The 25,707-nt window shown below is 30.2% G+C and overlaps 1 protein-coding gene across 3 annotated transcripts in view; it reads right to left on the reverse strand.

Moving 5' to 3' along the window:
- The window catches only part of FSTL5 (follistatin like 5), a 498,432-nt gene extending 473,744 nt beyond the window's left edge, over nucleotides 1-24,688 (reverse strand). For 2 of the 3 annotated variants that reach the window (XM_006917006.2, XM_006917005.2), the window contains exon 1: nucleotides 24,551-24,688. In XM_006917006.2, the coding sequence (XP_006917068.1) occupies nucleotides 24,551-24,676 (126 nt within the window). In that variant the 5' untranslated portion in view covers nucleotides 24,677-24,688. The remainder of the gene's footprint in view (nucleotides 1-24,550) is intronic. The other variant, XM_006917004.1, reaches the window with a different exon arrangement.
- Between the last annotated feature and the right edge of the window lie 1,019 nt (nucleotides 24,689-25,707).

The raw sequence follows: 25,707 nt of genomic DNA on the forward strand, positions 1-25,707 counted from the left end.
TTATGGTTCATATATACAATGAGATATTACTTAGCCATAAAAAAAAAAAAAAATGAATCCTACCATTCACAACGACATGGATGGACCTAGAAGTTATTATGCTAAGTGAAATAAGTTAGACAGAGAAAGATAAATACCATATGACTTCACTTATATGCGGAATCTAAAGAACAAAAAGTACGCACTAATCAAGAACAGATTCACAAATAGAGAGGGGAGTGAAGTGGAGGCTGAAAGAAAGTGGTGAAGAGTTAAAGAAGCACAAATTAGTAGTTGATAAACGGTCATGGGGATAGGGAGCATGGCATAGGGAATGCAGTCAGCAGTAATGTAATGGCTATGTGTAGAGCCAGAGGGAAGATAGAAAAATCAGGGGGATTGTTTCATAAACTATATAAATGTACTGTATACTTGAAACTGATAATAAAATAAAATAAAATGCTAAAATTTCTAAATTTAAAATATTATCAAAACAAACTAATTTACAATAACAAATAAGTAAACCTCTTAGAAAACAAGTTTACAAAATGTGCAGCACCAGTATCAGGAGAACTATTAAACATTACTAAGAGATATATAAAGAAAAGTTAATTGAGAGATTTTGTCTTATGGAAAAATTTAATTCATTATTATTCTCAAAGTAAAACTGACTGACATGTCAATAACTATTTGATGTAAGAAAAGTTAATAACTTTTAAGCAATATATTAATAAATCATTCTGTAATTTAACCAAATTATTTTAAGGTACACATGAAAGAAAGTATTAATAGGAAGAAAGAATTCTGAAAAATAACTTGTAATAAGGAAGATGTATGTCCACTAAAATATTAAAGTCTATCATAAAGTTATAGTAAGTAAAACTTGCACTCATGTCAAAATGAGCATATTCATCAATGATATAATTTATACATTACTGATATAGAACTTTGCAAGGCTGACTGTTAGCTGATAAATACCTACAACAGGTCTTCTAATTGGCCAATGTCCATACCAGCCTTACTGTTAAGCATTTAGGATATCATCTCGTGGATTTATGTTTACTTGGCAATTTAATTTATCACTGAATAGCATTTTAAGAGGTTGGAAAATGTGAATAATTTATATGTATTATTTGAAAGGCTGTTTAATAATTTGGAAAAAAACAATAAAGATTCCTGATCCAAAAGTCCACATATAAACAATAAAATGTATTCCAAACTTTTGGAAAGTATATTTACACTTTTAAATGCTAATGTAAATAATGAATCATATTAATTATGTAATATTATAGAACAATGTTTTTTCTTTATTACAGTGCCAGCATAGAAAAAAACTCAAATAATATTTGTCATAATGACTAAAATATCAAAAATTATTCCTATATAAAATAAAATACTTAAAAAACAATGAAATCTAATGTGACCAATAAAATTTTTTAATTTTCAACACTGAAAATACTCTTTACTAAAAACCTTTGTAGCTATTTTAACAGACTGGGAAAATTTCTGTAATAAGTGTGTCCATAGTTTTAATGTCTTTAATATATCAATCATTCCAATATAGCATTAAATGTTAAAATATCTACAGTGAAAAATACAAAGAAAACTCATGTATCCAATAGATAGAAAAAATTCTTAATATTATTAAAAGAAATAAAAGTAATACTAATAACAACATTAATTTTAGCTTTAATATTAGAAAATTTGAAAAAGATACTGATTTTAACAATTTTGAACAAAAATCAAATAGATAAATTTTAGTTTCTTACAATTATATTAGCCAGTATAATCTTTCATATATCTACATCTATATCTATAGCTAACCCTATCTTGAAAATTGTATCTATATCTATGTGTATATCTATATCTATATATCTGTATCTCTTCAATGTATCTATATATGATCATTTGCCAGTCACTAAAGCATCAGATCAGGTTCATTAACTGGAAATGTTATCAAGGGAGGATGAGGAAAAGAAAGGTGATAGTATTTGTGTAGTATGCAGTGTGGCACCCACAACTCCTGCCCTGTCATGGTGGCCTTGCCAATGAATAGTTCTGTCACTTGGATGATGTTTCATTCTCCCTCCAAGGATTTGGTCTCCTGAATACTAAAATACAGAACCTTGGATTTCATACCTTTGAAATATCCACCTCATGCTATGTGATTTTGTTCTACAAAATTTCACAATTTAATTTATATCACAAACTGTCATAGTTACATTAAGTAGGGACTCCTAAAGCAAGGTAAAAAAAAAAAAAAAGTAAATGTAATCCCTGTTTTTCAAAAAATTACAGTGTGTTAAGAAGGTGATCTCTGAAACTGAATCTGCTATTAGCCTCAGGGCACTGTCAATGTAGATGCTATATGTAATATTTAATATTCTTTTCCCTCTCTCCTTTAAAATTTAATAAATTTAATATGTTCTTTACTCGATCATTACCAAAATACATGCTTTACGTATCTAATTTCTCAACACACCAGGCTAAATCCAAAATTTTTGTAACATAGATTAGGAGGAAAAAACACTCAGAATTTTTCTTTTCTTTCTTTTTTTCTTTTTTACTTTATTTCCGCCTCACATAGTATTGCCGTTACTTTTATATTTTCTCTTTCTCTCTCCTTTCCCCCCATTTCCTCTTATAACCACACCCTCCCACTTATTTATGCTGTTGTTTCTGTAACTTCAATTTCAATCATGGAATTTGTTCATTCATTTATGTCCTGACCTAGTATTCTACTGGTAACATTAACAATATATAGGATATTTATAAAACTTTCAGTTCTAGCATAATAAATATGTAGCATGCTATTATTTTTTTAAAGTATTATATCTCTGTGGGATGCTTTTGAAAACTGATACTCTCTGAAATGTAAATCTCTTTTTATTACATTTTTTTAAATGCTGAATTTTTGGCAATCTTTGTGGTTTAATCCAAATGTATTTTGCCTGGGGGGTGGTTATTTTCCTCTTTTGGTTTTCCTATGTCTTTCAAAATGTTTATTGATCTGAGAGCTATAGATTTTTATCCTTTTTCAAAGAGCTTAAAACTTCATTCCTCTGCATTCAACAAACACTTCCCTTTAGGAAAATAATAACATAATTTTAGATTTTAAAAGATGAAGTGAGTATTTTAGCAATGTTCTATGGTTGAAATCAAGTCTCTAAATATTTGGTTAAATTTGAGTATGTAAATAATACCATATTATTTTGTAATTACCAAGAAGACTATTTTTTGAATATTTTAAAGTGATAATTTGCTTCTGATAGAAATTTCTATTTGTATCCACAAGGACTTAATTTACTGATGACCAAATCTGAGGAAATCTGTGAAGAAATGCAGCATTGTGAGTATATAAAACAGCAATTCAGAGATTTCAGAACTCTGCAGATCTCCATGATTTTCACCATCATGACTACCTTATCTCTGAATGAAAAAAAAAAAAGTAATTCAAATTCTGCCTAATTGAAACTCTGCAATGATAATATCTTAGAGTGGCTTATGTACAATTATTCCAATTAATGAAAGTTAAGTTGAACATAAATCTCTTTGGCTATTTATTGGATTATACTTTTACTTGCATTTGGGGAGAAAAAGCAAATAACAAGTCTGTTATCTTTATGACTGCCATGCAGAAAAGAAAAAAATCTTTAGTTTGCTTTTGCTTTGTTTGGCTTTCACAAAGATAATAAAACCTTAGAAAAATATTGGTAACAGGTAAAAGCCCAGGAAGACTAAAGGGATTATAAAGACTGAATATCCCTATTTCGATATAGTTCAGATTTCATGGTTTAAATGAATTTCATCCTCCCCACTACTCCTCCTCCAAAAAAAAAAAAAAAAAAAGCCCATATTTATCAATCACAGAAGGAAGACTTTAAATTATTTTCAAACAAATTTTCAAAAGCAGTTACTGAATGGCATGCCTTACACACACAAGAGCTGCGTCTATAGAAAGTAGAATGGATTGGTTAAGTGGAAATCAACATATAATGATTTTTTATTTCCCCTTTTGAAAGTTATCACAAGGAGAGATAGAGTAGATCTTCACTTCAGTAAAATATTGAACACTTCCTTTTTATGATATCATTATGGAATGCTGAATTACATGGGTCGATTCTAGAACAATTAAGTGTCCTTGCATCTATTTAATAATCATTCACACTTTCAATATCTACAATTATATCAACATTTTCTAAATTGTGATCATTGTCTTAGATAAGTATATACAAAATGACATATTGATTTGAGAATAACATGAATCACAGTGGAAAAAATGAATAAAACAGGGATTTTTGATCTTTAATAAAAAAATAAAGGTAAGATACTGGTTTAACTCTCAATACACAGAGTCCAACAAATTCACAAAAAAATTGCCTGACTTAACAACGTAGTGGGAAAAAAACATTTCTTCCTCCCCTTCAAAAAAAAAAAAAAACTGAAAAACAAAAACATTTTGTTAAAAATTTTAGTTTGTAGATTCTGGAGTACCCAATGTGAGTCATCTTTAATAAGATGGAAAAAAAAAGGGGGGGAAAGAAACAACTAATTTGTCATTGATAACTTAAGTACTTTGACACAAATGTCATATCCAGAAGGAAGTTTGAGCTTAGTTGGAGGAAGATCACTCCTGAGAACAGAGTGTGTTCCAGGCATCACCCTTCACAGAGAAGGAACACAATGGGCTGCATTAACAGAGTAATTAAGAAGGCACAGGGACTTGATGTCAAGTCATATGAATAATGGCTAATAGAACTGGAGGTTTTCAGCTTGAGGAATGGAGCATTTCAGAGAATGACAGCCATGTTCAACTATTTCAAGGGCTTCTCTGTGGAAAGGATATTAAAGATTTTATGAATATTCCACAGTGCTGAATTAGGACCAGTAATTGAAAGCTATAAGGACATACATTTTAATGTAAAAATAATGTGTATTCAAATCTTCAATGAAGAGTTTTATCTACTTATAGGTGCTTGCAAGTTGCTCAAAGTAACTTACTATAAGGTGACTGACTTTAATAGTCATATTTGAAAATATTCAATCAAAAAACACAATCATCTGGAAAACTAGGTGATTTTTAACATATCCAAAGACATAATATACTGTAAGCCAACTACCTTATGTTAAAAGGAGCACTGATAATTAAAATTTGTAGATACCTATTATTAGAAATTTTCATTTAATTTGGGGTAAAAAGGGATCTATTTTTATGTTTAAATCTTCAAATAAAGAAAACTGAAATATTTTGACTCATGCTTTTCCCTTAAGGCAGTAGTTCTCAAATTTTATCATGAGTCAGAATTATCAAGAAGGCTGATTTAGTAGTTCTGGGTGAGATCTGGGAATTCACATTTCTAACACATTTCCATGGGATGCCGATAGGGTTAGGACCACAGTTTCTGAACCACTGCCTTAAGGTAGTGGGTTTGTAGTATTATTGCTAATTTTCAAGAGGGTTTCGCTTCTACCTAGATAACAGTGCGATTTGTACTTCAGATTATTGTGCAGAATAGCTAGCCTTTCTAAAGTATGATTAACTGAAGCATGGTAAAAGTTTGCTTCTTTACAAAATAATGTTTCATTAAAATGTACCAAAATATTTTATTAACATATAAGGTGTATAAAATTACAAACTTGGTATTATTCCTTCCTTTTAAACCCTTTTCATTGGCTCCTTGTAATTCCTAGAATAATATCCAAAAGTTGTACAATCGTTTATGGTAGGTACCCTCCTTTACCTCTTCGCTTCTCATCTCTTTAAGCTGAGTAACTGCCTCTTCTTATTTTCCTATATGTTGAAAACATTTAATCCTTGAAAATATTAAACTTATTCTCTGAGTCTCTGAATATATGTCTTTCCTCTTACTTAGAACACTTTTATCCCTTCTTTTTACTAAGTAACAGCAACATTTTGTATTTCAAGTTTCAGCTAAGTTTTTTCTTTACTTATCCCACTCCCTGAGACCAGGTTGAATGACTATCCTATGCACTTCCACTGTACCCAGATTTACCTCAAGTTTTTTGCTTGATACAGTATCTATCACCTTGAATGTGTAAGTACTATATACTGTTGAAATCTCTGCATTAATACATATCTAAATAAAAATATATCGATACTGGGAGATTTCAAATAGCTAAGTCTTAAATAGAAATCTTGCTTTATAATCTTCAACTTCTATCAGTTGTGGCTTAAAACAAATATATTTTCTTAACTATAAACAGATCCAACCTGGCCTGAACAAAGGTGTTGGATCCTTCTGGGACTTCTTTCACCATAAGATGTCATTAAAAGTTTGTAATCATCTTTCCCCAGACAACTCAGCAATTAAAGGGATGATTCAAACATTCCCTCTGGAAGTTGTTTTTATTATTTGTTTGGGGTTCATTCTTCTAGAACTTGCTTATGGCTGGACAAAGTATAGGTGTGATTTTTCCACTGCTAATATTATGTACATATTATAGTCAACCACCCACCTCATATGTCACACATTTACATTCTATCTGCTTAATATTGTTGCATTATTATTATTATTATTATTATTATTTTTGATCTTCCAAAAATTGCAACAGTAAAAAAAAACATTTACAACTACCATAAAGTTTTCACCAAAGTGGGTTTCCTTTTATATGAAACTTTTTTTATCAGTTACATTTAAATTACATGTTATGCATATATGTATATTTTATACAGATATATGTATATTTTAGGTGTAGATCTTTTTAAAATTTAGAAATATTGAAAAATCTGTATAGATTTGAGAATTCCATATTCCTTCTTCATATAGTCTTATTATATGACTTATTATTTATAATTTCTAAATTAAAAAATATTTAATATTGTTTTTGAAACAAATATTCCTTGAAACAAATATTCTTTGAAATAAATATTCTTATGGCTTTTTAATATTTAACTCTTTGATACAGAATTCTAGCAATTAATGTAGTGGTTATTTACCCTAACTTCACTTTAGAATAATACAGGAACTTTTATATATATTATCTTATATATATATATAAGATATATATATATATCTTATGTTCAGGGCTCAATCCCAGAAGCTCTGTTTTAATTTTCTAAGGGAATGGACCAGAAATCTGCATTTATATTTGCTCCTAGATTCTAATATGCAGTCAAGATGTATTACCACTGTTTTAGAGGCCCTTAGAGTCAGTTTATACCTTCAGTTCTTGGTATATTCTTAAATCATTAAAAAGAAATGTTTAACAGAAATATAAAATCTTTTTTTTTGCACATTTATGTAGTGTTTTATCATGAAGACACTAAATATATGCTTTCTGTTGAGAGGCAGTAGTATCTGTTATAATTTATAACCAGTAAGAGATAAAATTCCCAGCAGATGGTCATTTTGTTGCCAGCAATCTTTGACCTGCTTTATATTCCTGATACCAGTAATAACACAACGTGGAAATGAGTAAATTTAAGATCATTGCTGTGGACTGAATGTTTATGTTTCCCAATATTCATCTGTTGATGCCTATTCCCAAATGTGATGGCGCTTGGAGATGCAGTCTTTGAGAGGTAACTAAGTGATAAGGATGGAGCCCTCATAAATGGAATTGTTGCTCCTGTAAGAGGAAACGAGAGAGTTTGCTTCCTCTAGCCCTCTCTTGGCCATGTAATGATACAGCAAGAAGGCTGCCATCTACGGACCAGTTAGAGTGCTTTAACCAGACAGCACATCTACTGGCACCTTGATATTTGACTTCCAGCCTTCAGAATTTTGACAAATAACTGTTTTCACTTAAGCCATCCCATCTATGGTATTTTTGTTACAGCAGCCAAAGCTGATTATGACAATCATTTTCTACAATTTGATAAGTTAAAAAACAAAACGAACAAACAAACAAAAAAACTACATTAGCTTCATTTAGAAACTTTGTAATTCTAGCAGTTGGCACATAATTCAAAAGACAGCTGAACCTGTGTCTTCCAGTGCCATAAGGGCTTGTACCTGATAAGCTTAAGTAATTTCAATAAACTGCTAAGTTCAGCAAGTCTCTATAATTAATAGTAATAAGATTATGAAAAAAATAAGATATTCATAAAGTGATTAAGTGATTAATCACTTAACATTGTAATGTACTAGAAGTACAGGTGAAAAAACATGATGAAACAAGACTGGTTTTCCAATTAATATAAATAAAAACCACTGAAGTATGGCAGTGCTTTTTTATTTTGCTTTGTTGATTCTGTCATTGTTTTACTATTCTTAGATTCTTAGCTAATTTTTCATTTCTGAAAAATCTGGACCACTCCGAAGACTACAATTAATGAGTCAAATGTCGGTTGAGAAATCTCAAAATTCTCTGATATAAAGTGTTATACTTTCTAGTGGAAAGCCCTCTTTCAGAGAAATGAAGTTTTCTATAGCAAAATCTTTTCCTAATTATCAGTAAACATTACAAAAATAAAATGTTGAATTCAGTCCTAGTGAGGAGAGAAGGAAGCTTCTTCAAGTACCTTATTTTAAAGACTATAAAAATGAAATACCATACCTGAGAGGCTGTTTTGTTTTAAATAACTAATTAGGACCTTTGTCATTTATGTTATCTATAAAAAGCTATAAGGAGTTTAAACTGATAATCACTAAGTTTCCTTACATGTCAAAAGAGGAAAATATATTAGAGAATAACTTAAATTATAAACTTCTATGATTTATTTATCAGTAGAGTAAATTCATAATTGAAGAATGATCTTTTTTTTTTATCAGATATTGCATAGAAATCCACATTGTATTAAGCTTTCAAAAAGGGACTTATTAAGAAATTTTAGAGTCTTAATTTTAGTATTTTTTCTCTTGAAAGATGAGTATTCATTCGTTTAATCTTCTGTAACTGTTTTGCTCAACATTTGTCAACAGCAGCAATAACATCTGCCTACATCTCATTTCTTTCTATCTAGGTAGACAAAAAAAATCTAGAATTAAATAATTCTAAGAGCCATTCTGAATATTTTACAAAACCAAATATGCTGGCACAAACATTTTGGAAACTCTTTGGAATTATCTATTAAAGCTAAACATATACCAACCTTATGACCTTACGATTACACTCCAAGAGATATAAGTGTATATGTCCAACAAAATGCATATACAAAAATGTCATAATAGTCCAAAATGAAAACAATTCAAATACTCATCAATAAGAGAATGCATAACCAATTGTGAATTTCATGTAATAGTACATTATAATAAAAACTATATTTCCACTACCTTCAACAGTACCATAGACACAGTGTTTAGAAAGCAAATCATACGTAAAAGAAGACCGACAATAGGATCTCATTTATATGAAGTTTAAAGCAAAACCAATTTATGGTGAAAATATGCATTAGTGGTTACCTTCAGAAGATGGTATTGTTTAGAAGTGACAAAGGGACTTTTCAGATATAATAATCTGAGTGGTGAAGCTGCAATTGTATACATATGGAAACATGTATTTAAATGTACAATGATTATCCATGTACTTTACAGTATCTAAGTTACCTCAATTAAAAATTTAAAAATTGATGCATCTCAACATTTTTGGTGATGTATTAACACTAGTTACTTATAGCAAAATTTGAGAAATGGTGTTTTATACACGGTCAGCAAGTAACTTAAATCCTGTATCGTGATTCTTAAATCTAACATCAATATTCTTTTTCTAAAAAAAAACAAAACAAAAAACAAAAAACCTAAAAAAGAGATTGACTAAAAAGCACCAAATTTATTTATAATACTTTATTACTTATAGCTATATAATGATACTATGTCAGATCTTTAAGATTGTTAGTTTCCAGAGAAGCCAAAGTCAGTTGATGTATACAGCAGGATTGATTTTAAAAGCCATTGGAGCAGAGTTTCCCAAATTGTATTTCCCAGATACGAAGGTGTTCGAATTTTTCTCTAGTCCATTTAGTTGGGAAATTCTAGGTTAAGCAAAGTTTAGGATATTTCTCAGACTTTAATATGAGCTTGTGATTTGTGGATTTCTACAAGAGCATAATATGCAGTTTTCTTTAAATGACTTGGTCATTACAGTCCATTTTCAGCAGAACATTTCACAGAAATAATGTGTTCAAGACAATGAATATAAACTTCTCAGGAGTCAATAAGACTTTATTATATCAATCATAAGGATTGATATAAGATCTTGAGGAACAGTTTACCAAAGAGGAGGACTCTTGACAGAAAAATAAGGTTTTGAATTATAGCAAGAAACCCAATACTATTTATGTTTAAAGGGGATGTATTTTATTATAATGAAGAACTTAAATAATGGCTGTGATTTTACAGTGAGAATTAAAAGGTATTCCTTTTGTTTTTTGAGAACACATAGTTATATGAAATATCCAGTGTTGAGGAAAAAGTTTCTAAAAAGGATCTCTAAACCCAGTAGAATTGGTAGAAACAGGCTAGCAAAGGAAATATTTGTACATATATGTAAGGTTTTTGCTAGAGTGTTTAAAAAAAACATATCAGAAAAGATATTACTAAAGTGTTGTTCCCTACCTACACTTTGTTAGAAAACCGGAGTTTTATTCCCAAATCTATCACCATTTGATTTTGGCAACTTGGGCCCATAAAAATGAGGACCTAAGTTTTTCATTAGCAAATTGAAGATATTAGACCGGTAGACAAATAAGATACATTTCAACTTTTACTTTGATTGACACTTTTGTAAAAAATGTCTAAATAAAAGCAATTATGCTTCCAAAATGTTTTAATTTATCTCATGCAAAGACTTTTAGCATTGTTCTCAATTAATAAAAAAAAAATATGCCTATATCTAGTTGTAGCTAGTCTTCATCTTTTGGGGATAAATTTGATTTTTGGAACTATCTAAACTATAATTCACAAAATCACTAAGTAATTAAGACCATCCATTCTAATATTTTAAATTTTATTAAGCAAATGAAATATTTTATTCAAAACTTTTATGAATCAAACTATATATCAAAATCAGAAATGCTTTAGGTGAAGTGGGAGTAAAATCAAGAGGGCTTTCTGCTCATCCTTCTGCTTTCCTTTAATTTTTCTGTATTATATCTTATTCACATCCATGGAACCTTAAAGCTAAGCATAAAATGGGATGAAAACTAGTAATCTGGTGCAGTCACTCATATTCTTGCCCTTATATCTCTAATACTTGATTAATGTATTTCTTTATTCATAAGAAATAGTTCTGTGGGCAAGCAATGTAGCCTTAGATTCTTTCAATATAATATTGCTTAAATAGAACAAGCTTAGTATGAGTTGAAAAAATATTCACATATATCTCTTAAATATCAATAAATTTAAAATAAAATATAAATACAAAAATATAAAAAGCAAACACTATTCATCTGATGAAATGAAATTGATACAATGAGTGACATATTGTTGAAGCTATATTAACACTTGTCATAGCTTATAGTACCAACAGGAATGTAGAACTCAGTAGAATTGAATATCTTTTACTTTCTTATTCTTCAAAGATAAAATATTAGTTTATTTTTAGGATGTTAAAACTTTAATATAATGTGATAAAACAAGAGAAATTTTTATTCATTACAATAGTTATATGTTCTTTTACTCTTTCCTTTCCTGATTGGAGTTTTAATATCTTCTTTTCAATGTTATTTCTGCCATTTCTGGCTTGCATATCATTAATCTTCTCAGAGAAGTGAGTTATAGAGATGATAAACTAGGGAAATACTGCTTTAGATCTTAAATTGGGTGTGACTGATTAACTTTAGTGGCTCATAAACTAACTGCAGTAGATGAATTTCTATTGTTTTAGCAATGAAATATAAGTGAAGTAAATATGTTTTAGAATAATATATGTAATTCTGAATATACATACATGATATAAATATGTATACATGTACATATATAACTTCGGGTATATTGTAATAAAATATAGCATTATTTTAGTCATATCTAATTTGTGTTAGACTTATAGCTTTTAATTATTATTTAGCATTTCAAACTTCTTTCCAAATGTGGACTCGTTTTATTGTCTTCATATTATGGTGAAAAATATCAGAACATTGGTGGCCTCAGATAGAACAGGGGCAGAAATTGATAGCGAATAAGCATGAGGGAAATTTCTTAGGGGACGATGACATTCTATAAATTGATACAGCTATAGTTTGATGTCTGCTATACAAATGTATACTTTTGCCAAAATTCAAAGAATAAAAACACAGACCTGAGTTTTCTGTTGTATGTAAAATATATATCAAGAGAAAAAAATACTAAATAAATATTAAACTCTAATTATATAAAAAAAATTTATATATATATATATATATATCCAACTATTTAAGAAAGAAGAGTTAATGTCTATAATTTGAAATAAATAAGTCAGTCAATAAATGGAAAGAAGGATGTGTATATATACACACAAATATATACACATATCTATGTTAAAAACAAGGATAGTAAAATGTTTAGATCTTGGATATGATGGGTGTTTACTGTAAAATTCATTCAAATTTGCTATGTATTTAAAATTTTATTCTAAAATTTTGGAAAAATAAAATATAAGAAAAACTTAATCCCCTTTAAGAATTTCCTAAACCCTCATATTAAGAAAAAATGTTTATAATACTCAAAACATATATTTTAAAAATTTGTTATTTTATATTTGTGTTATTGTCAGAACACTAGTTTTTATGAGATCTTTATAGAAAATTTATATAAACTTAATTTTAAGGCAAAATATCCTAAAACTATATAAACTTGGCAGTTAATAAAACTTTATTTTTAAAAAATATTATATTATTTGGACCTTTCAGTGTCTGATCTTTATTTAATTACTCCAAACCATAGGAAATTTTCAATAACTGAAGTCATTAAAACATTCATCATAATAAGAATTTTTAAAAATGACTGGGTGACCTCATGAAGAACTCTATGCCTACACTTAAAATAATTTAGATGATATGTACAAATATCTTGAAAGACGCAGTCTGCCAAAATTCACAAAAAAAGAAATAAATGATCTGAATAGATCTATATGTGTTAATAAAATTGAATTGATAATTAAAACAGAAAGTGCCAGGCCCAGATTGGTTCACTGGTAAATTCTACCAAATATTTACAAAAGAAATTATACCAATTCTATACTATCTCTCCTAGAAGATAGTAGCAAAAGGAATATTTCTTAACTCATTCTAAGAGGCCTTAAAATAATAACTAGTCAAAGACATTACAAGAAAACTACAGAACAATATCTCTCATGAACATGGATATAAAAATCCTCAAAAAATATTAGAAAATTGAATTTGACAATGTATAAAAAGAATTATATATCATGAACAAGTGGGATTTATCCTGAGTATACAAATTGATTCACCATTAAAAAAAAAAAAAAAAAAACAGTGATTGTAATACATTACATCATCAGGGTAAAGAAGAAAAATCACATAATCATATTAATAGATAGAGAAAAAACATTTGACAAAATTCAACACACATTCATGATAAAAACACTCCGTAAAGTGGGAATAAAGGAGAACTTTCTCAATTTGATAAAGAATATCTAAAACAAAGCAAAAGACCTAACATTATATTTAATTGTAAAGAACTAGAAGCTTTCAAGCAAAGATCAGGAACAAGGCAAAGATATCCTCTCTCACCACTCCTGTTCAATACCATATTCGAAGGCCTAACTAATGCAATAATACAAGAAAAGAAAATAAAAGGTATACAAATTGAGAATAAAAAATTAAACTGTCTTGTTTGCAGATGACATAGTTAACTATGTAGAAAATTTGAGAGATTTGACAAAATAACTCTTGGAACTAGTAAGTGATTTATAGCAAGTTTTGAAGATACAAGGTTAATATATAAAAGTAAATCAATTTTCTTTACACTAGTAATGCACAAGTCGAATTTGAAATAACAAACACAATACCATTTTTATTAGCACCTCCCCAAAATGAAATGCTTAAATATAAATCTAACAAAAGATATATATGAGAAAATTACAAATCTCTGATAGACAAAATAAAAGAACTAAATAAATAGAGATACCCCATGTTCGTGAAGAGGAAGACTTAATATCATCAAGATATCAGGTGTTCCCAAATTGATTTATTGTTCTAATGCAATCCAAACCAAACTTCCAGCAAGTTATCTTGAGAATATTGCCAAAATAATTCTAAAGTTTATTTGGAGAGGCAAAATAACCGGAATAGTAAACACAATATTGAAGGAGAAGAACAAGCTTGGAGAAATGACACTATCCCACTTAAGACTAACTATAAAGCTACAATAATCAAGAGAGTGTGGTATTGGTGAAAAAACAGACAAATAAATCAATGGAAAAGAGTACAGAGTCCAGACCATACCACATAAATACAGTCAACTGATTTTTGACAAAAGAGCAAAGGAAATACTATGAAGTAAAAATAGCCTTTTTAGCAAATGGTGCTGAGACAATCGGGCATCCACATGTAAAAAAATTAATCTAGACACAGACCTTAAATCTTATGTAAAAATTAACTCAAAATGAATCTAAATGTGAAATGCAAAACTATAAAACTTCTCGGGGATAACACAGGAGTAAACCTGGATGACCTTGAGTATGGCAATGACTTATAAAATACAACACCAAAGGCACAATCCAGGAAATACTGCTAAATTGCACTAAAATTAAACATCCTTGCTCTGCAAAAGACAATGTCAAGAGAATGAAAAGACAAGCCATAGTCAGGAAGAATATATTTGCAGAAGACACATCTGATAAAGAAATGTTATTCTAAATATATGATAAATTTTTAAAAAATTAACAATAAAAAAACTAACAACCCAATTATAAAATGGGCAAAAGACCTGAGCAGACACCTATATCAAAGAAGATATAAAGATGGCAAATAAACATTGAAAATATGTTAAACATCATATATCTTCAGTGACTTCCAAATTAAAACCATAATGAGATACCACTACTTATCTAAAGAATGGCTAAAATCCAAAATATTGACAACACCAAATGCTGGCAAGAATGTGGGTCAAAAGAAACTCTTGTTCTTTGCTGATGGCAATGCAAAATGGTACAGCCACTTTGGAAGATATTTGGCAATTTCTTACAAAACTGAACATATTTTTACCATACAATTCAGCAATTATGCTCCTTGGTATTTGCTCAAGTGAGCTAAAAATGTATGTCCACACAAAAATCTGCACACAGATGTTGATAGCAACTTTATTTATAAATGCCAAAATCGAGCTAATAAGTCTTTCTGTTAGGTGAAGGGATAAATGGGCTGTGGTATATCCAGGCAGGGAATATTATTCAGCTATAAAAGTAAATGAGCTGTCAAACCATGTAAAGATATAGAGGAAGTTAAGTGCATACTATTATTAAAATAGAAGCCAATTGATAAATGTTACATACTGTATGAGTCCACCTAAATGACATTCTGGAAGAGGTAAAACTATGGAGACAGTAAAAAGATCAATGGGGGTTATGGGCGAGGGAGGAATGAATAGACAGAGCACAAAGAATTTTTAGGATAATGAAACTATTCTGTATGATATTACAATGGTGATACAGGTCATTATACATTTGTCAAAATCTATGAGATGCAGAACATTAAGAGTGAACCCCTAAAATAAGTCATGGATGGTGGGTGATAATGATGTATCCGTAGGTGCACAGATTGTAACAAATATACCACACTGGTGTAGGATGTTGAAAGTAGGGGAAGCTGTGTAGGTGTAGTGCCAGGAGGCAGGTATTTGGGAATTCGCTGTACTCTTAGCTCAATTTTTCTGCGAACCTAGAACTGCCCTTAAAAAATAAAAAATAAAAAAGTCTATTAAAAACAATTGAGAAAGAGAAAAGAGGCCCTTACCTCAGGAGAAAACAAAACCACATTGCCAGAATTTCTGTTAGCATATGTAACCAATATGTAACCAATATCTAACAGTACGTCGAATAACGCATTTTGTATTGGTTAATTCTACCAATTGGTAGAATAATGATTGACAGCATCATCTCTAAATGGGCTGTTTGCTTAACCCATACAGCTCACAAACTCGCTATTACCTTCGGTCAGCCCGGTGACTAGTTCAATGTCTTAAGTAAGCATGCTTTTTATACTTAGTCACCCCTATTTATTTTCCTGTTGGCTTAGGCCCTATAAAGCAAACTGTACACTGGCTCTCTCTGAAGGATGGTCCCCTTGCTGCACTTTTAAATAAGGTCTTGAGTTGTTTTCAATCAATTAATTTGAGATGTTTGCTTCACCAAAAATCACTGGCAATTAAATATGTGTATTTAAGAACTCAATTGGAATTACCTTGCTCAGTATTTGTGTGTAGTACATAATTAATAAATATTTGTGAAGAAAATGAGTGCATATGCTTTCTTGTTGATAAAACCTGAACTTGGAGAAAAGTGTTAATTTAGGGGGGCAGTGTGTAAAAAGAAAACAAAACGGTTTTGGAAGACAAGAAATTGAATCGTACCTGAGAAGTACCTGTGTAATCTTTACCAGAGAACTTTGCTTTCTGGGCCCTCTGTTCCCATCTGTATTATATTTTTAAAATTTTTATTGAATATTTTCTACTATCTTATAGCTCTAAAAACACTCTCTGTTCAAATACAGGGAAATCGATGTCAGAAATAAGTAGTATTATATTAGTTAAAAACAATACCATTCTTTTCAACTGTGGTTTATAAACTACAGGGCTTTTATCTCTTAAACATGCTAAATGTCAAGCTCATAAATCAGGATATTTTCTTTCATTTATAATACAAAGATTTGCTAATTGAATTCACAATAGAATTTTAATAATGAAAAATGTACAGGACAACTTATAATTAATTTACATATTGAAGTAGTGAAAGCAAATGATAGCTTTCCAACATATTAATAATTAATGATTAGATAAATGTATTTTTATTTAATTCACCTGTTAAAACAACCATACTTTTATATTTTGAATAGAAGTTAGCATAATGTGCTTAATTAATGTAGATATGAGTGAGTTAATAGTCTGCTTTTCTTTAACAAACTGATATGATCTAGCACTATCTTTTCCACAGAAATGGTGAGAAAACACAACTATGTTTAAAAACAAGAAGGCTTTGGAAAGTCAATCAAAAGAAAATGAACAGCCAAGAAAAAACTGTTTAACTGCACCTAGGTCTTAATAGTCCATCTGGTGCTTCTTTATCAGTAAAAGGATCAATGACTTCTCAGGGAAAAACAGAAATAAAGCCATATTTTTTTTTCAAGTATCAAGATAATTTTTTTTGTTTTCAATTATTGACTTGGGTATGGGAAAGCTCTGTGACTGAAGTCACTTAAAAATCCATAAACGAATAGCAGACACAATAAGGTCTGCCCGAGGCTGGAGCAGTAAAAGAGTTTTCTAGAATCCTGACAAGTTTGGCTCTAATGTACTTAATAAATTTGATTTTATTTGACTGCTTTGTCATATTTTGTTAAATAGGTGTAAATAGAATGCTAATGCATTACAATTTGAATATTTCAAAATTTCAAATCTTCACTGGAAAGCAGCTCTATTTTTTCAAGGTATAACTACTCAAAGCTTTAATCAAAATATTTTAATTGAGGGTCAAAAGTTATAAAGGAGCATCCTTTTTGCATACCACCTTACACATCTGTAGTAACAGTACTGCTTTGAAAATTCATTCTCAAAGGGATCAAACAACAATTTTCTATAATAGGTCTCTATCTTGAGGATTTTAGAACTCAATCATATCCCTTTATTGACTTATTTTTATTAAGCAAAGTGATTCAGTCTACTGTATGCTAATTTTCCCAACGAATTAACATGCAAGCTACATGTGCAAAGGCAACAAAACTTTTTTGTTTTTTGTAAAGTTTTGAAAAGACAAAGTTAACTAGGCAAAAAGTCAGATAAAGCTCTAAGCATGTACCTGGTTTTTAAATCAATTTTAAACATGCATAACATTTAGTTTTGACATTAGACAGATCTACTTAATGTCAATTCTGACCTGTTAACAATGGTACTTTCAACACATATTGAGAGATAATCCTCCATAGGTCCCTTGTATTTCTTCACGTCTCATGAGCAGAAACACTGACTGCCATTTGCTTTGGACTATTTGTTCAAGGATATTTATATAGCAAATAACCTTGGAACATAAAAATAATGACTCCTTCCGGACCCAAGGGCAAGTGTGTTTACAGCCTTAGAAAACAGAGATTTTATCTCCATTCAGAGCAAAGAGCAGAACTACTTACTGTCCAGTATAATAAAAGAAAATGTCTTCCTCTGGTGTAAAGAACAGAAATGCTATGGTCCATACAACATAGCTGGCGTCCTTCAAGTTGTAGAACTTGTGTAACTTAGCCTATGGTGTGTGCTGTTGTAATCTGGCCCTCTCTACATTGCCCTGTGGAAACTGGGCTCTAGGAACTAGCTTAAATGTTGACACTGTGGCTACTGCTATTGCTATGAACAGTAAATCATTCTTTATCTCTGACCCAGGAGTTTTGTGTCATTTGTCACTTTTCACGAAACTATGTGAGGCAGGATAACATATTAGCTTGAAAAGAGAAAAATATCTCAAACTATTCACAATTCTTTACAATACTGTCACTCACTGAAACAAAGCTTACTTACAAATTTTCCTATCCTATTGGATTTGGGGAGATGAAAATGGGACAGTGGAGCTCAGAAGAATAATCCCTTGTCAACAGATTCATCGTTATATAAAGAGAGTCCCTTTCAGGCATTTAGAATGATCGTTATATAAAGAGAGTCCCTTTCAGGCATTTTTTTTTTAATATTAAAAGAATTATAACACTAAGAAAGCATCTTCACCATCAGTAATGTAAGTTCAGAACATTTCTAATGAAAAGAGTTTAACAAATATCTTTGTTTTGATTTTTGCTTAAACTTCTTAAAGTTTTTACTAAAACTCATGAAATTTCTCAGATTCATTCTTCCTAGTTATAAAAAAAATTGAAACTATTATGTGCACTTTGATATTATTAAATTATTTTTCAATAGTTCTTGCACAATCTCAAAATGAGGATGGGAATGGGTCAGTTAATACTGGGATTTCATTTCTTAGAAAAAAATTTCAAAAATGTCCATATTTTTCAAACATAATTTACTTGGTTAGAAAAACATTTGAGATTAATTAATAATATTCAGCCATTATGATATATATATATATGGGATAATATAGCAATATAATAATTAGTATATTCCTTAACATTTAATTAATTAATTTTTTGACTGTTATGCCTTTCACGGCCATCATTGCCACAGTTTCTGCTCTCAAATGGTGGTCCAGATTGCTTCAGATGCTACAAAATATATTAACGTTTTAAAGGGACTTCCCTTGAAATGCTGCAAGCAGTCAGATATTTTAGATGGAATGGAGCAACTTTTCCTCAGTCAGGAAATAATGCTCCTGCGTTTGCCTGAAGGTTCCCAGCCTCTAAGTAGCAATGGTTTTGATGTGTTGTTTAATGTTTTTGTCTTTTTCCATAGAGTTTTCTCTTGCCACTCTTCACCAATCCACATCTACCTTTTTTTTTTTAATATTAAAAGTAAAAGTCACCTCCTACAAATGACTTTTTTTGAATTATACTTTTCTATGGTGCATAGCAACACTCTCTGGACTTACTAAATCATGCGAAATCTTTAGCCTATTTGCACAGTAACTACTCTCTCATAGACAAACAATTTGATTTAGGAAGTAAAGAAATCATAAGGCAATTTCAGTTTGCAGGCATATCTCTGCATTATAAAGCTGGACATAGCATTCTCTCATCACATAAAGATGTCAGCATTTTAAGGTCTATCAGTGGTCCCACTAGATATACTCAGAGAACACTCCTACCGTCCTGAGATTTTCCTCCCAAGCTTGACTTTGATTATCATCCTCAGCAAACAATGAAACAGTGTAATCACTGCTATAGGTAATAAAAAGGATATACGATATTGTACAAACCCTAACAGGATTGATAGTCAACCCTTTAGGGTATATGGTAATAAGCCGAAATATTAGTACATACATATTATAAGGTTATAAATATAGCCGGAGGTTAAATTATAATGAGAAATTATGACTCAGGGGGAAAAAAGGGAATAATGGATTAAAAAGAGTAAGAAAAGCCCAAAGAGCGGAAGTTAAGCAGAAAGCCAAGATGGTACAGAAAAAGAAGCCCAGGGTTTGCAGTTAGGTGATATGATATGCGTTTAAGTTCTATTTCTGTCTTTAATGGTGAGGATTGACTATGTTGAGATAACTAACAAATGCCAAATTGCAGTGATTTAAAACTTAAGGTTTTTCCTTCCTTTTACATTTCGAGACAATCACTAATTACCCAGGTGTTTTACTCATCCTAGTTATTTAGACACAGGATAATTAAGTAGCCACTACTTTGGACAGATGCTGTTTGCCATACTAGAGGAAAAAGAGAGTTCAGATTTTACAATTGTCACATTCCATGGCATTTCTTGCAACTCATTAGCCAGAACTAGACACAAAGTCCATTGACCACAAAGGGACCAAGTTATAAAATTCTGCCTTATTATCATGTGATTAGAATGAGAGACTAGGAAATGTGTGGCACACAGGTCAAACTGCCATAAAAAGTACTCGTTGTGTAACTTGTATTAAGTTTTATATTCTGTTTATTAAATCCTAAATCCTGCTTCCTAACGTTTTCAGTACGTGATATTAAACAAGTATTAAACATTTGTGAACCCTGGTTTCCTCATCTATAAAATAGCAATAAAACCATTCACCACATGGAATACTCATATAATTAATGACCTAATGTATAGAATAAACCTAATAGATACTAAAAGCATGATGACACTGTTAAGTTCTGTACAGGTCGTTTTGAGTATACCAATTCCACCGATGGCTCAAAATTTGGGAGACTTCTGGGGATTTTATAATACATGCACGCGGCAATGGATAGTTACAACACTACGCTCACAGCCAAATTTCTAGCTAGAGATCAGCAGTCACAGTGGTAACTGTCACTTCCTAATGAATCCTCACTGAGAAGTTGGCCTAAACCAGAGCTGCAGCAGCCTTCAGGAGACCTTCATTTTAGCCCGGCCAAGAAATGAATATGGAAATACTGTTTGTGCTTATGGAAGGGCTGAAGGAACAATCTGAAAGAATATTAGAGGTTTCTCCTTGAGGTCAGTGTGATATTGCTTTACCATCATCATCATCTTTACTTTTTTCCTGATCTTTTTTCCCCATCTCTGGCCTACCTTTGCTTTTATCTGCTTCTTACTGATCTCATTGATTGTGTCTGTTCTCTCTTGTGCTTGGGAAAGTCACTTTACCTCTCTAGGTTTTAGTAATGTCATTTGGGTAAACAGAAATACTATTCTCTGCATCCCAGAATTACTGTAGAATTAAGTTACAAGAATTAATGTATGTGAAAGCACTTAGCACCATCTTAGTAGGCATTGTTTATTTTAAAATAATAATAAATAAGATAACTACTTTGGGGATTTGAATTTGGTAATTGTATTTTACAATACTACAGTGCTAATAAATTCCTACATTTGATATTCCATAAATGCTTGTTGGATAAACACATTTATGAAACACATGATCCGCTCTCTCTGACACATACTGTGGACTATAATTAAGATATCTATAATTAGCATAATACGTTTATATGTTATTCATGTTTATGTTGAGACACAAATATATTTTCAATCACATTTATGTGTACATATATTTGCAAACCTCATGAATATGTACATACACATTTATATTTAAATCTATGTCTATTTCACAAGTAAGTCTCACATTTCACTTTTTGCTCCCAAAAGAAGATTCGTTATACAGTTGGCACACAAATATTTGGTAAAAATGACTTTTATACATATATTTGTTCAGATTCAAAGTGCTAACAGTTCTCTGGGGAAAATATGGAAAATGGCTACTCAGAATTCAAGATCAAGATACTATTTATTTTGTAGTTTTCTGGTCGATAACTAATATTTAATAATACTGAAACCTAATCCACATGGAAATCGCCTTATGTATTCACTCAGTCTTACAAACATATAGACAGTTATATGTTTTACAATTTAAATAAAGCTATATAGCTTTTAAAATAACAAATAAAAGGAAATAATTTATGTAGTGTTATTAAAATAATTTAGATAAAATTGTTTTAAGTATTGCTGTTTATTTTACTCTGATAAAGTGATAGAAAATAAAATTATGCCTAATTTATTAATTATAATTGACTATATAATAATTACATATCAATTAACTATAACTAACTATATAATACAACAATATGTAATTAACTATGTAATACAAATATATACATCAGCTTGATTTCAGATATATTTTAGTCAGCAATTGGAGTCACTTATTCCATATATATTTGTTGAGTATTTACCATATGTCAAACACTGTTCTAGGTGCTGGTGTACAGCAAGATGAACAGTAGCTTACATTGTAGTAGAAGAAAACAGCCAACAAACTAATACATAACTGAAATATATATCTTGAGAATGGTTATGAGACCAGTTATGATTCAAACAAATCAAAAAGGGGAGATAGGACACATTTATAGCTGTTTCACTTTCAATTATGGTTTGGGGAAGCTTCACCCATAAGGTGGCATATGAGCTTAATTGGAATGAGTATCAGTGGAAAAAGGATGACCAGTCATTTCTGGAATCCAAAGAATGACTGATACAAACAAATATGAAGGCTATAATGAGATTAACCTTCAAGGTCTTGGGGTAGGAAAGGTAGTTCCCGGTGGTCAGGTTGGGGACTGAGTGTGAGTGGGAAGTATCCGCTGGGGTTTTCACGGGAGCTTGCACAGCTTAGGGTGTTTCTTTATTCCTGTTAAATATGCACCTTCACATGCACAAGCATACACACATACACACTCACTCAAAATATGCCTTTTACAGCTTCATTTTAACTCTGCCCCAAGTTGTTTGAAAGTTATGTACCACCATGATATTCTCTGCCTTTGTGCTTTTAAATACAAGCAATCATGTATTACTTCTAACTAGAAGTAAAGACTCACAGAGATTTAATTAAACAGTATCTACCGTGTTCATGGTAAAGAAATGAAAGGATTAGAAAGGCAGTTTCTGACCTTGAGATGTATAACTTAGGGCAGACACACAGCACAGAATAAATATTCACTGGGTGTGTAGTAGTAGTATGAGACAATATGCTGTATTAATAATATGTTATGAGAGCATTCAAAAAGGAGTTATTATTTCTAAACTTTGGGCTGGGATAAAACCGATTATTAGTCTATGAGGTAGGGGATATGACTGACAATCAAAAGAAGTGGAACGAGGTCAATTTTCCAATTGTATTTACCCAGACTAGAAAGTTTAAAAACTTAATTACTTTTATATATGACTAAATTTCTACAATGATATTTGACATTAAAACTTTTACATTTTACTTATTTTCTTTCTTTTGGCTATCAAACATACCCTGAATGTTATCCTGAGACAATTAATATATTTAATAAATGTATGCATTCTAAAAATCCCTTAACATTTCTAAGAATTTTAACTTCTAGTTTATAAAATGAAAATAGGTACATCTTCATAAAATTGTTTCGAAGATAAAATAATACGCTTAAGATCTTAGCCAGTGTCTGCCACATAAAAATCCCAGTAAAGGTTAGCTATTTTATCAAAGTACTATAATACTATGAAGGAATTTCAGCAAAAATATACACAATATAAATGCCAATGGCATGTATCGAATGTGAGAAAAATTAATAAAGCTATTATTTCAAAAGTGTTAAGACTAGTGTAAGAAATTAAAAATATATATTTTCTCCCATATTTATCATGTTATTTTTGTCTTTTCTCTACTTTCTATGAAAACCAAAGTGTATTATAAACTTTTGTTTCATTTAATAAAGATTTATTTGAGTATGTTATTTCAGTATCATGATCTTTTATTGAAATAAAAGCACTAGCTTAATTTATTATAAGCATATCATCGATATAATTTAAAGAATGTCTAAATGTAAATTGATTTTATACTTGAGAATATTTAACATAAATTATTCCTCAACATTAGAAAACCCAAAATTATAATTTTTGATAAAATTAAAATGTCTAATGATTTCTATAAAAACTAATCCTTTGCCAACCTGTATAATTCCACATAGTATAGACATCCTTTTTATTTATCTTTATGGCAAATTTAAGATCATAACACTTTTGTTTTAGTTTAAAAATTCTAAACTTAAAACTAATATGGAAATAATAGAAATTATCTAGTTGATTAAGTCTTAACATATTTACATTTTTATAAATCTATTACTATTGCTTTTTAACTTTATTAATATATTTATTAATGAGCCAGATCTATATTTTGTCAAGCAGTATTTCATGCTCAAAATTGTAGATTTCCAAAATTACTACCATTTTAAGTTTTCAAATGTACATTTATCATACAAAAATTATATTCTGAAAGCAATGTCTGAAATAAATGCTCCAGAGAGAATAATAAACCAGACAACTAATAGTTTGGTTACTAATTGCTAGTCACATGAGTGAATTTATAACGGTGACTATACCTTGTGTCGCAATCTTATTTGAGGTTGATAGGATTTAAGGACGTATCCTGCTTCTTTGGTTGGCCTTCCTTCTGACTCCAGAAAAATGAATCCAAGAACCAAAACAGCTGACCAGCATTTAAACATCCTTATTGCTTTTAACCTGTGAAAATTAACATTGCAAGTTATCAGAAAATGCATTCTACATTGAAGAAATGTATCAAGAAGTATTAAAAAGCACAAAGAAATCTCCATGGATCTAATCAAAACTACCAGCAATTGCCAACTGCATTCATAGTAAGAATGCATCTCCAAATATAAATTACGATCCCCTCGATCATAACAAATACTGATTGTTTTTTCACTCATACAGCCCTACACAACATTAAATAAGTAGAAATATAGAGAACAATAAAAAACGTATTGAGGAAAAAATAAATAAAAGTAGATTGAAAGAAAATTTAAAAAAATATTAAACCATAGCTAATTTTCTAAGCATCAATACAGAATATAATTATCAACATATTTATAAATATTGAATTCCTCTTTGAGTATACTTGATAAACAATACTTAATAAAACTATAGTTATAATTCACTGGTAAAGATTGGTGAGAGGTTAATAAGAGAGTCTTCTATGGTAGGTACTTAACAGAAACTATGCAGATGGGTTACACTGAGTTATGAAAGCATTTTTCCAATAGTATCTAAAAGGGTCCTCCTAGAAAATTGCTTCATAAGTGCTTTAAACTAAAATTCCTATGACTGTTAACACTGTTCTATGGTTTTGGATATACCATTAAAATTGTTAAATGGCAATTTCCAAACAAACCTATTCCTTGAGTTCAATTATGCTTCCATTGTCAATAAGGAAAAGAAAAGCAAAGGCATGACAAGTCTGTTCCATTATGACTCTGGTAAATGTGAGGTTGAGAAGTTCCCAAAAGTACTCATATGAGGATCTCTCTGTGCTCTCTTTTTTCCTCCTCCTCTCTCTCTCTTTCTCTTTCACTTGCTCTGTATACACACACACACACACACACACACACAGGAGGCATGTATGTATATATACATATATTTTGTAGCCAAATGTATAAATATGCAAACATTGTACCTACAAAAAGATATAGAGCAAAGGAGTAATTAATTTTTAATAAATGACCAAAAATCTCATAAATCT

Source organism: Pteropus alecto, unplaced genomic scaffold (genome assembly GCF_000325575.1).
Source record: "Pteropus alecto unplaced genomic scaffold, ASM32557v1 scaffold166, whole genome shotgun sequence".
In the NCBI taxonomy this organism is placed as follows: Eukaryota; Metazoa; Chordata; class Mammalia; order Chiroptera; family Pteropodidae; genus Pteropus; species Pteropus alecto.